The 13,663-nt window shown below is 32.8% G+C and overlaps 1 protein-coding gene across 9 annotated transcripts in view; it reads right to left on the bottom strand.

Annotated features, from left to right (window-relative positions):
• The window catches only part of LOC107451983 (uncharacterized), a 117,299-nt gene that overhangs the window by 22,436 nt on the left and 81,200 nt on the right, over positions 1-13,663 (bottom strand). For all 9 annotated transcript variants that reach the window (XM_087161334.1, XM_087161336.1, XM_087161335.1 and 6 more), the window contains 2 exons: positions 3,533-3,728; positions 391-425 (listed from right to left, as the gene is read on the bottom strand). In XM_087161334.1, coding sequence (XP_087017460.1) covers positions 391-425; positions 3,533-3,728 — 231 coding nt within the window. The remainder of the gene's footprint in view (positions 1-390; positions 426-3,532; positions 3,729-13,663) is intronic.

Here is a 13,663-nt window from a genome sequence, read left to right as displayed (position 1 = left end):
TCGCCATTCCGGATAACTGATTTTTCCGGTTTTCTGAATCGCTACAAAAAGCCGTTTTTTTATTGTTAAACCCAACTAAAAAAAAAAAAAAAATGTTGGGAAATAATCTTAAAAAGAAGAAAAAACGATGAAGTAATTCACTAATGATTATTTCCAAATTCATGGTAAGGTAAGCATCTTTCAAAAAAGAAAGAAAAATCCTAAAATTTTATGAGGAAAAAAACAATTTAAAAAAAAAAAAAAAAAAATGGCGGAAAATTTATCGAATTTCGTTCCGGTTTTCTGATTTCCGGATAACGGGTTCTGTACTGTAGTACTCAAATGCTATACACTATATATGTATTCAAATGCCTATGAATTTTTTGTTTAAAGAAAATAAAAGTTTCTTACTTCTGAATTTTTATTCTTTGGCTTTGCACCAGTATCTAAAATAAATTATGTATATAATAAGTTATTTATAAGAAAAATTATTTATCAAAATAACCAATGAAAATATTATATATGCAGGAGAAAATTAGATTTCTTCATATCAAACTTTTAAACAAATCCCAAAATTATAGAATTATTTTTAAAAACAACATTCCTGTTGAAACAAATAGTTTCTTTAAAAATATAAGTTAAACTAGTACAAAAGAAATTAAAAAATTTCTGATTTTAAATGTTTTTGTTATTGTGAAGTGAGAATTAAATAAAATCGTGACTTAACTCTCATTTTCAAAAATTGATAAGATATGTAGTAATTACAATGTAATTAAAAAAAAATACAATATTTAAAGAAATTTTTTATTGCAACATAATTTTTTTTTTTTATTTGTAGTATTTGAGTTAGCAATAAAAGTGGGATCATGAAATCAACATAGTTTCTATAGATAGACTAGGCTTTAAATGGCATTCAAGACAGTAACATAATAAAAATCTGATCAAAGTAGTTTATTTACTGTCACCTTTTCCACACATATTTGGAACCACTTCAAAACAACCATACGGCAGAACAAAAATTGATAGTTAGCAAGCTTTCAATAATAATGCAGTTAAATGCAAATTTTTTTTAAAAAATAACAATATGCTTGATACAATTAAAGCTTTTGGTATTTAGCCTGCTGATCTTCTCTTCCACTGTAAACAAATTTATGACAATTGAAAAAAAAAAAGGAGAGGTGTGGTTGGTGATATAAATTTTTATAAAAAATAAAGAGAGTGATTAATAGTCCTTATTCCAGTTTGTGTTATAAATTACACATTCACTTTGTAATGAAAAAAAAAAGTTAAATCCCTATGAACAATTTTTGTTTTTACAGTTGAATTTATAGATAATATGATTTAATGTCTCATGGGTTGATTTTAATATCTTAAATATGCTAATAAATTGGTGCAAAAAATAACTAAGTTACAAAATTCAACACAAATAGGCAACTTTTTAGCACGTTTTTATTGGATAGGATTCACATTTTTGACCTTAAAATCATAAAAGATAAACATAATCTAGAAAATATGGTCAATTTGAAAAGTTGAGTATCTCTGGGAAAATTTTTAAAAATCAATAAATCCATACATGCATTTAGTTAACTATAGTTAACTTATTAATTTTATAAAATTAATTTACCAAAACACTCACTATTTTTCAATCTTCTGAAACTACATAACATTCTATAAAAAAATTAAAAAGTTTTAAAAAAGTTGAAAAGTTAATGTAAATTACATGATGAGTTTTTTATTTAATTTTTTTGTAACCAAATATACAATATACTCTTGATTATCTGAACAAATAAACTTAAAAAGTATCTATACCAGGTGATTGCAAAAGGTTAATCTGTTGTTGTTTCTAATCCCTAAGAGGTCCATCCCAATCAGACTAAATCCGTAAGTCCAAAGACAGATGAGATTTTGAAAAAACCTTGTCGATCTTAAAATCAATACAGTTTAGAATATGCTCGGACGAAGCCCGAGCAGTCCTAGATTTAGTGTAAAGTGTAAAAGTCTTTTGCCTCTGAACATATGAGAGACACCTCAAGCGACCAGTGGCAAAGCGAGAGAAACAAGTCTGCTGGCTTCTAAGTCCCTCAAAAAGCAAGGCACCTCCAGGGTGTTTTCTGAAATACCAACTATGCAGAGGAGGAACCCTCCAGAGGTCCATTAAATTTTTTTTACACTCTGGGAAGACCTCATTGAAAGTGGAAGGCATATCTGGCTGTAAAGGTTCTAAAAAAGCATCTTTAGCCAGTAAGTCCGCCATCTCGTTACCTTTGATTCCGTGTGACGGAATGCACGGGAAGTGTACCCCAAAGTCCGCTGAGAGCGTAAAGAGCATCCCCAAAATTGAAGGCACAGCCCTGTCTCCAACATTCATCCAGTTGCTTAGGTGTTGGATTGAAGATTTGCTATTCGTCAGTATCCAAACATGCTTAAAGTCAGGCTCAGCAATATTCTCAACATGTCTTAGACCATATTCAATCCCAATACGCTCAGATCTGAAAACCGTGTAAAATTCAGAATTTCTAAATTTGAGACTCAATGCGTACGTGGGTGCTTTAATAAAAACCTCACTACCTGAATGACCTTCTTCACTCTTGCTGCCATCTGTGTATAGTTGTAAAGCATATGTTGGCATTTGGCTAATAGTTTCAAAAGCACTTGTCTCATAAATTCTGGGTTGTCGTTACTCTTATGGGCCGGGTACAACAGCTCCGTGTGGAAATGGATACCAGAAAAATCAGTAACAGGGCTAAAACATGACCTCAAGGAATGAGGTTCAATTCGGCAGGGATGTTGCAAGTCAACAAGATGAATTGAAGTGGTCAAAGAGAAGGGACTGTTTCTCTTCAGTCTATAGTTGTTTTTCCAATTTTTGAGATAGGAAGAGGTTCTGTTTTGGTCTCCAAAACTGATGAGCTTATTGTAGTATTTCTTGAGTTCCTTCTCATGTATAATGGCTGGAGGTCAGACTCAAACAGAACAATTTTATCTGGACAGCTACGCCTCAAACCAGTAATAATTTTTGCCATACTAATTTGAACTCTTTCAAATGGTTAATCTGAATTGCTTTAAAGAAAAATGCAATAAAGAATGACTTTATAGAATAAAGAAAAACAGAACAGGGAAAAAAATGAAAGGAACTTCTTTAATTTAATTTAAAAATCAAGCAATATTTCCACAATTGGTCAATTGAAAAAGCCCTATTTCTTACATGTTGTTCAACAGAGTCTGGCCCTGTCAGTTAATACATTCACAGATTCTATTTTAGATAAAATAAATTAAATGAGGAAAATATTTATTTTGCGGAAGAAATAAAATTGTTATAAGGTGGAATAAAACAAGCATCTAATTCTACGGAAAGAAAAAATTTGAAAATGTATAAAATGTTAAAAAAAAAAAAGTCTACAGTAAATGATGGAAAATACACTTTTTAAAAGTAAATACATTTTTATGAATATGCATTGTATTTGATTTGATTTCAAATCGGGAATGAATCTTTGCAATCATTTGATATGTATTTCTATAGTTATCTTAGTCATTTATTTAAAAAAAAGCTTACTTTGATTATTAAGTGACTTTTGCTGCCGTTTTTTATAGTCATTACATTTAGTTAAGTGAGTCTGTGGATTGCCCTTCATGGATTTATCACAATAAGGACATACTTTTGATTTACACTGAGTCAAATGAGAATCCATTCCTCCTGTTGGAATATATTTTTTGCAGCCATTGCATTTTAAAGTAACTTCATGGAAATCCTAAAATTATAAATAGAATTTATATTATTACTCATACTTTGAGAAGTTATTGCATTATGTTCATAAATTTGTAAAAGCAGATGACTTGAATAAGTAAAAAAGACCCGTATATCATGATGAAAAAATAAAAAAATATATATAAGGAAAAAAACTATGAATATAGAAATCATTTTAAATCGTCCAACATTCATTCTAAAGGTTTAGTAACTAATAACAAGGATGAAACTATGATAGATTTATAATTAAAAGTGAATTCCCAACAAAATCATGAAGATTTCAAATGCATTATAAAATAACATCATGAATAGCGTTTGATCTTATCATCAGATTTTCAATAAACAGGGATCAATCTTATTGATTTAAGGGCCTGACTTAAAATATTTCAATTAATTTACTGTGGACGATATTTTGAGATATAAAATCAGACAAATGCTTTCACTGAATAAACATACCGTTTCTGGCAGATTTGGGTATTGACTTTCAAAATATAGGAATTTGCCACAATCTGCAAAATATGGTCCAATGGAAATTTGATCATAAGAATTATTTAACAGAATATTCAGCCATAAAAATTTGCTGAATAGCAACACTTTTTTTTAAAGAAAGTCATTAATAGATAATATTTTTTACATATAAATAAGTTTAGTCATTATTAAAAAAACTAATCAAAACTGGTATACTACTAGCATGGGATAAAGGGACGAAACCATTAATAATTATTAATTAGAAATATTTAAGATAAATAAACTGACTTACAGCTCTCTCTCTCTCTCTTTATTTATTTATATATGTAACAGAACTATACTACTTTAAAACTTAATTACCACCACGCCATCTTGGGGCGAAACTTTTGAGTTGAACTGCGGCAACCGATTGGAGAACATCTCCAAAATAATCTCTCCGTTAAGTGTAATGTGAGTTTCGTTTTGTTAATATGTTTTTATTAGTAATTTGTAACTGTTTTCTGTGCTCTGCTAGTAACTAAATAAATAAATAATTTCAGAGCTAGCCCGGTATTTTGTTTTCTTATTGTTTTTTTGGAAAATGGTTACAAATTTTGGCGCCCAACGTGGGGCCACGAACAGAATTTTTGTTTAAAATATCCGCTTTATTTTGAAGAGCCCGTTTTCAAAATTTTAGTGTTGGTTGCTGGAGATCAATTCCATTTTTTAGGTTAAGACTGCTAGTCTTACATATGAAGAGTGTTACGGAATAAAACACAGTGGATGATAACCACGAGCAATGCTGCTAGCATTTCTGCAAGCTTCTTCCTAAGGAGTTAAGATAAGTGTTAAAATTTTATTATTCTTGAGATAAATGTTAAAATGCTGCTAGCATTTCTGAAAGCTTCTTCCTATGGAGTTAAGATAAGTGTTAAAATTTTATTATTCTTGAGATAAATGTTAAAATAAATTGCTTCTCGTAGCAAGTATTTTTAACAATAAAAAGATTTAAAATTGAGAAAGCGAAACAGAACTTCCCTTGGAAGAACAAGTTCTATTTTTGGAAATTAATTTTAAATGTGTTATAGTGTATAATTAATATAATTTTGCTTCTATTAGCAATTAGAATGCACATTTGAAGAATAGTATATAAAGAAGTTTGTTATTTCTGATGTGTAAAATTAATAGCTTAATTCCCTCTACGTCTGTACTTATAGATCATGAGATAGTTTCATCAAATCTTTTTATATTCAAGTGCCAAATTGTAAATTCTTGTGTTATTGAGAAATATTTTAGTTACGTTGTGTGAATGGTAAATATTTCTAACTGCGTAGAGAAACTTAAGTTACTGTTTCAATATATGTGTTGTGAACGTAAAAATATTGCTTAAAATATATCATTTGTTATATGGAATTTAAGTGAGAATATTTAAGTGTTTTGAGTGAAAATACAATTTATTCATTGAAACTTAGTTAATCTTTTATAATAAGAGCAAGCAGCTCTGTTAAATATTAAGTTGAAGGTCACTCCTCAAGTAGCTGCGATAAATCAGTGGATAGCGCATCACGGGAAAGTTTTATTGCATATTAGTCATACATGTTTTAAAAGTAATTTGATGTGGTGAAGAGAAATATTTTATGTCAAAAGTTTATATTTCATTCTGTTATTGAAATAAGATATACACTTATTCTGGCGCAGATGTTATTTTTTGATTTTCAAGCCAGACTTATATTTTGAGCACATTCTTAATACTTAATGGTTTTGATGATAATAAGTTATGGAATTAATTTAGTCATGAAGTAATTCTCATTAATTTTATGAAGGATAAATATAAAGTGTGTTTTATTCGTTATATTTTTTCCTATTGATTTATATGTAAGTTAACCTAAGGAATGATATTGGGTTAAAATTAATGATATCCGCTTGTTTTAATTTAGGAATGTTAATTTACTTTTGCTTTGTTGATGAGTGCTTTAAATAGTAATAGAGTTAAAAGTGACTGATATCTCGAGTTACCTTACTGTAGGTGTATAAAATGATATTATTTATATAAATATTTTATTATTATATTATTTATATTATTTATATTATTTATATTATTTATTTATATTATTTTAAAGGCGTTAAATTTCTTTTGCGTGTTTTTTAAGTAAAGAAAAGCGTCGTAAGTGCTCATGTATATTGTTAAAAATTAAAATATTTAAAAAAAAAAAGAAAAATAAGTAAAACACATTGAAACTTTCAAATATGCTTATAATTTGCATTTAAAGGGGTAATTTCTGAATGTGCATACTGAAGTTGATTTTGAAAATTTATCAGTTTTACCAGTTTTCCTCTCTTTTGAAAATATTGGTTTGTTTTATTATTATGTAGTTGTTTCACATGTTATATTTACGAAGTAGTGCTGACTTCAATGCTACAATTGTAGGGGTTATTATTATTTTTTTTAAAAAGGTATTTTATTATTTGATTGGGTAAATTTACAAAAAAAAAAAAACACAAATTCTGTGAAAGAGATTACCGACAAAGACTAAAAACTGAATAATAGAAAAACAATATCTGAACGATTAAAATATATATTGCATCGTTTTCCCTCCCCCCTGACTCCACAAATAACAATGACTTACTTAGCCAAGGCCCGTAAAGACGATTTAAAAACTTTATCCATTGAATTGGGCTTGGAGGTAAGTGATACCATGCGCATTATTGATTTAAAGGAACTTATCCTAAAATCTGACACTTACGATGAAGAATTCACTAAAACCCTTCTTGATACTATAATAGAAACTAGACATCAAACAGAAAGTGATAACAAAGAATTAGAGGAGCGTAAAAGACAAGAGAGTGAACAGTTGTTAGAGATCGAACGTTTAAAGTTAAACTTGGCGGCTGCTAGCTCAAACCCTACTTTTGGCACATTTGCTTCAAAAGCAATTGCTGAAATAAATATACAACATCTAATTCCCAAGTTTAAAGAAACTTCTGATATTGCAGGCTACCTGCAAATTTTCGAAAGACAATGTCAAAAATTGAAGGTAAATGAAACAGACTACCTAACTCACCTTCTACCTCTGCTGCCTTTAGAAATTTCACAAATTATTTTACGTGAACCAAAAGACAAGTTGGAAGACTATCCGTACATAAAGAAAATCCTGCTCCAGAGATTTAAATTGAACGCTGAATCTTTTCGAATTAAATTCACCACTCACCAGAGACTGCCTGGGACTTTATGGAAAGATTTTGGATATCAATTAAATAATTATTTGGAAGAATGGCTACATAGCCTAGATATTACTGACTTTGAATCCCTCAAAGATCTGATGCTTACGGACCAACTTAAAAGAAGAGTGAGTAATGATGTGAAAGAACATTTCGTTGATTCTTGGGGTGCGATAAAAAGTTCGAGTGACTTGATGCAGACACTAGATAATTACGAAGCAGTACGTTTTCAGAACAAGAATAGTAAAGTTCAAGCCTCTGCAAGGCGGAATTATTCTCCCAAGCAAAATTATACACCCAGAAGTAGAACAGACTATCACCCCAGTGATATTCATAGAAACAATAAGACTTTTTCAAGTTATGGGGAGCAGCGAAGACAAGAAAACCGTTCTTTGGTATGTTATGGATGTGGTAAATCAGGTTTTACCAAGGCTAAATGTCCAGATTGTAATCCTTCGAGGCATGGAAACTCTTCTAATTTTGGAACTGTGCAAATCCGATCATGTGCTAACCGAACGGCTGTATTGCCTATTAGTATTGGAGGTGTGTCCGGTACTGCCTTCGCTGATAGTGGGGCAAGTCATTCCATTGCAAGTGAATCACTCTACCAAGTTCTGCAGCAACAGAATGCAGTATTTGAAAAAACGACACTGCAGGTGTCTTTTGCCGATGGTTTGGAATCGGAAAGAGAGGTACTTCGCACTGAACAAAGTATCCGTTTAGAAGGTAGAGAGTTCCGAAATTCATTAATAATTCTGCCTGGTGCTAAAAACAACTCCACTCTTCTAGGTATAGACTTTCTTCAAAAGGCTAAAATTGTGCTCAACCTTTTTGAAAACAAGTGGAGATTTTCAGATGATCCTCGAAGAAAATATAGTTTTGTGAAACCCCATCAACCCAAAGAACAGTCAGAAACTTCAATTGTGGTAAACAATTGCCAATTACGAGAAAATGAAGGGCAACAATTGACTCCCTTGCAACGGTTGGAAACTGATGTATTACTTAAGAAATACCAGACTGTCTTTGAAGTAGGGGGAGAAACTACCCCATTCATCGAACATCATATTAACACAGGAAACAGTCCTCCAATTTCCGCACCTCCTTATAGAATGAGCCCAAGTAAGAAAGAGCTGTTAAAACAGGAGCTCGATTCCCTCTTAGAACAAGGCATTATAGAAGAATGTGAAAGCCCATATGCCTCTCCTGTTGTTTTGATTCCCAAGTCTACTGGGAAAATGCGACTATGCATCGATTATCGCAAACTGAATGCTCAGACTGTTCCCGACACGTATCCTATGCCACGCATAGACGATTTGTTGAATGAAGCGAAACCTACCCCATATATGTCAACTATTGACCTCAGGTCAGGCTATTATCAGGTAGAAGTGGCTAAAGAAGACCAGCATAAGACTGCCTTGGTATGCCCTTTTGGCATATATAAATTCAACCGAATGCCCTTTGGCTTAAGAAATGCTCCGGCTACCTTTTCAAGACTAATGGATAGGTTCCGTTCCGGATTGGATGACGTCTTTGCTCTATCGTTTCTGGATGACATCATCGTGCTGTCTCCTACATTCAAGAAACATATTTCAGACTTAGAGCAAGTTTTCAAACGATTGACGTTGTTTAAGCTGAATGCTAATAGAGAAAAGTGCCACTTCTGTTGTGAAAAAGTTAAATATTTAGGCCATTACATAACCAACGAGGGTATATCTGTCGATCCTCAGAAGACTGCTGCCATAGCAGACATGCCATCACCAAAGACTGTCAAACAGGTGCAGTCGTTTGTACAGACATGCTCCTGGTATCGGCGTTATATTCCAAATTTCTCGCAAATAGCTAAACCCCTGACCGATCTAACAAAGAAGAAAACATTGTGGAAGTGGGAAGACGAACAAGAAAATGCCTTCCAAGATCTAAAAATGAAATTAACAAGCCCTCCTATTCTTAAGCAAGCTGATGGTACAAAGCCTTTCGTTATTCGGACAGATGCTAGCAATGTAGCTATTGGAGCAGTGTTGCTTCAAGGGGAGAAGAATGAAGAACATCCAATAGAATATGCCAGTCGTTTGCTGACCTCTTCAGAACGAAACTATTCTACTATAGAGAAAGAAGCACTAGCAGTAGTGTGGACACTTAACAAGTTTAGAGGGTACGTTGAAAGCCAGTCCATCACAATCACTTCTGACCACCAACCATTGAAGTGGTTGATGACGCTTAAGTCACCGACCGGTAGACTTGCAAGATGGGCGTTACTAATTCAATCCTACAACCTGGCAATCAATTACATTCCCGGACGTTCCAACTTTATTGCTGACTTGCTTTCACGACCCATTTGTGAACATTCAAGTACTGACTCCTGCCAAATCTGTGCTGTATCAATTGAAATCCCCACTACTACTCCAGCTCAATTACGTCAATCACAGCTAGAAGATGATGAACTTCGGAAGATCATTGAAGCTTTTGAAAAACCTGAGAAACCAATAGACTTTGCCACCTGGACTGGCCGTGGTTATATCATGAACAGAGGAGTGCTATACCGGTACTCGCCAGATTCAGACGAGGAAGAGGCGCAACTGGTCATACCCCAACAAAGAAAAACAGAAATCCTTAAAGAATATCACGATTCTCCAATGTCAGGTCACTTTGGATCTGAAGGAACATTCCATCGTATCGCAAAAAGATACTACTGGGTTGGAATGAGAAAAGATATAGCAGAATATGTCAAAAGTTGTATTGAGTGCTGTCGCTATAAACCATCTAATCAAAAGCCTTCTGGGTTACTTCAAACTCCTGTTTATGCTCAACGCTTTGAGACCCTGTCAATTGACCTCTTCGGTCCTCTTCCGGAAACACCAACTGGTGAGAAATGGATTTTTATTGTCCAGGACTGTGCTACAAAGTGGACAGAACTATTTGCGTTAAGGGAAGCAACAGCCAGAGAGTGTGCCACAACTCTCATGGAAGAAGTCATACTTCGATTTGGGTTACCCAGAAAAATAATAAGTGACAATGGTGCTCAGTTTACAAGTGCTGTCATGCAACAGCTATGCTATATCCTGAATATAGACCAATGTCTGACTCCTGTCTATCATCCTCAGTCTAACCCTGTTGAAAGAAAGAACAGAGACTTAAAAACTCGTTTGGCCATACTTGTTGGTAATGATCATCAATCATGGAAAGAAAAGTTGCCATTCATAAGGTTTTCCTTAAACACAGCCAAATGTGAATCAACTGGACAATCTGCCGCCTTTCTCCAATTTGCACGAGAATTACGAACACTTGATGATGTTAAACATGACATAAAAGCAGTTATTGAGAATGATAATTTCGTTCCGGAAATAACTCCTTATTTGAAACGTTTTGCCAGAACTGTACACCAAGTTCAGGAGAGAGTTGAGAAACATCAAGATAAACAAAAGAAATATGCTGATATGAGCCGCCGAGAAACTCCTATATTCAACCTTGGAGACAAAGTTTGGGTTAGTCTCCACCCGGTAAGCAAGGGTCATCTAAAGAAAACTAGTAAATTCATGCCAAAGAGAGATGGTCCTTACGTCATTGTTGCTATAAAATCTCCACCAACGTTCGATATTGCTGATCCCAATGAACCAGATAAGATTCTCGGCAAATATCATGTATCAGCCCTAACCCCATTTCAAGAACAGAATAAATTTCGTGTTGCACATCAGATAACTCCAGTGGTTCCCTTGAGGAAAAGAGGACGCCCAAAACGTATACAAGATGTTCAAGTAGTTACACGTATTCCAACTACATCTCCACCTTCTGCACTAAATAGACATAAGAATGATCCCGACTCCTTGCCGAGACGTCTAAGAAGTCAGAGGGGGAGGTTGTAACAGAACTATACTACTTTAAAACTTAATTACCACCACGCCATCTTGGGGCGAAACTTTTGAGTTGAACTGCGGCAACCGATTGGAGAACATCTCCAAAATAATCTCTCCGTTAAGTGTAATGTGAGTTTCGTTTTGTTAATATGTTTTTATTAGTAATTTGTAACTGTTTTCTGTGCTCTGCTAGTAACTAAATAAATAAATAATTTCAGAGCTAGCCCGGTATTTTGTTTTCTTATTGTTTTTTGGAAAATGGTTACATATATATATATATATATATATATATATATATATATATATATATATATTATATATATATATATATATACACACACACAGTAGGGAACCGATTATCCGGAATGATCGGGACCATCGCTATTCTGGATAACTGATTTTTCCGGTTTTCTGAATCGCTACAAAAAGCAGTTTGTTTATTGTTAAACCCAACAAAAAAAAAGTTTTTTTTGGAAATTATCTTAAAAAGAAGAAAAAACGATGAAGGAATACACTAACGATTATTTCCAAAATGATGGTAAGGTAAACATCTTTCAAAAAAGAAAAAGAAATCCTAAAATCCTATGAGGGAAATTTTTTTTAATTTTAAAAATAGCGCAAAAATTTATCGAATTTCGTTCCGGTTTTTTGGCTTTCTGATTTCCGGATAGCGGGTTCTGTTCTGTATATATATATACATAAAAAGCTTTAATTAATCTTTTTATGTTATTTCTTTTCTGTAAATCCTTTTTTAAATTTACTATTCGAAACGAAACTCTTTCTCACACTTTTAAAATCACATCCTGTCCTTTAATCTATTTTTGGCTCAAGTATGCATTAATTAAAAGTAAGAAATTCTCCCCTTTACTTTTTGGGGAAATCGTGTGACCTATTTAATAAACCAATTAATGTTTCTCTTTTTCCATGAGATATAATAAAATAGAGGGAAATTCATTTGCTATTTTCCCTAGGATAAAAACTAAAGCATACAGGTTTTGAGTGCAATTTGAGCTCTGCCAAATCTTAAAAATGTTCTGAATATACGACGTGAAGCTCAATAAAAATATTTTTGCCTTCCAACTGCTGTCTGCGTGGCTCAACACTCGGCCATGACTGCTAGCAATATATATACTACTGAATTTGTAAAAAAGAGAAATAGAAAAAAATCCTTTTAATTCCTAAAACAAAACAGTAATGCTAAAATATTAACTGCAAAATAGGTGTTCGTAAAACGTTAAAAGAATAATTTAGTCGGAAAAGCTATATATATATATATATATATATATATATATATATATATATATATATATATATACATACAGTGTAACGTCCCATATCCGGACGTCCCTTTCCCAGAAGGGTCGATTTCCCGGACACTTTTTAAGAATCAAAATAAACAAACATCTCACCATCATCCCCTTTCCTTTAAAAAAAAAAAAGAAGTCTTTTGACACATTTTCTCTTTTCGGCATCGAACCCATAAATCACCAGAAAGGGGAAGTGAAGATCTACCAAGACCATTGAGTGACCGTTAGTGACGCTCCTCCCTTGGAATGTAGGAAAAAGAGGGAGATTTGTTTTCAAAAGACCGCAACTGAGTCCCCTCCCCCCTCCTTTCCCATGCAGGTGGCTAGTAAAAGAGGCATTTCCTGGAACCTTTTTATTGAAAGAAGAAATACTGTGGAAAAAGGTAAACGGGGCAAGCGTTAAGGTGGAGGGGGAGTCAAAATGGAAAATTTGACTAGGTCTAAAAGGATATACGTCCTTGAGAAACAAAACATTCGTTCTTCCCCATAAAATGTAATATTTAGGAGGCGGGGGGAAAAGGGGGTAACATTCTCTCTTTAGCAGATTCTTTCAGTCATAGAAGAAAAAATAAAGAGAACCCGATCAGCGTGCCCCGCCTTTATGCTTGATTGATAGCCAATGTTGGAGAGAAAACAATAATTTGTTACTTCCCCACCCACAACTTAAATGATCTCATCTTTACACTTATTTTCTTTCACAAATAAGGAGGAAATGAATTTTTCTCCTCCACCTACCCACTTTAATGAATGACGGGAATTTCCCTTTCTTGCTTGAATCATTCTAGTTAAAAATGGCGGATTATTATTTTCATATGTCAATTTTTTTTCGTTTTCTATATTTTAAGCAATAATATTTTTTTTCTAATATTTCATATTTTATTCATTAGATATTCTAATACTAAAACATTATTCCCCTTAAAAATAATGTTTATTTATTTTTTGCTTCTTAGATTTAGATCATTTTAAGCTTTGTTCCAGAATGACATGAATTTCCCCTGCCTGCTTGAATCGTTCTAGTTCAAAATGGCGGATTAATATTTTCATAACTGTTAAATTTTTTTCGTTTTCCATATTTTCAGCAATAATAATTTTTTTCTAATATTTTATATTTGATT

Source organism: Parasteatoda tepidariorum, chromosome 4, assembly GCF_982258835.1.
Source record: "Parasteatoda tepidariorum strain Cologne lab strain chromosome 4, Ptep-v5.0, whole genome shotgun sequence".
In the NCBI taxonomy this organism is placed as follows: Eukaryota; Metazoa; Arthropoda; class Arachnida; order Araneae; family Theridiidae; genus Parasteatoda; species Parasteatoda tepidariorum.
The sequence above is the reverse complement of the archived record's forward strand: the minus strand, read 5'-3'. Positions and strand labels throughout refer to the sequence as shown.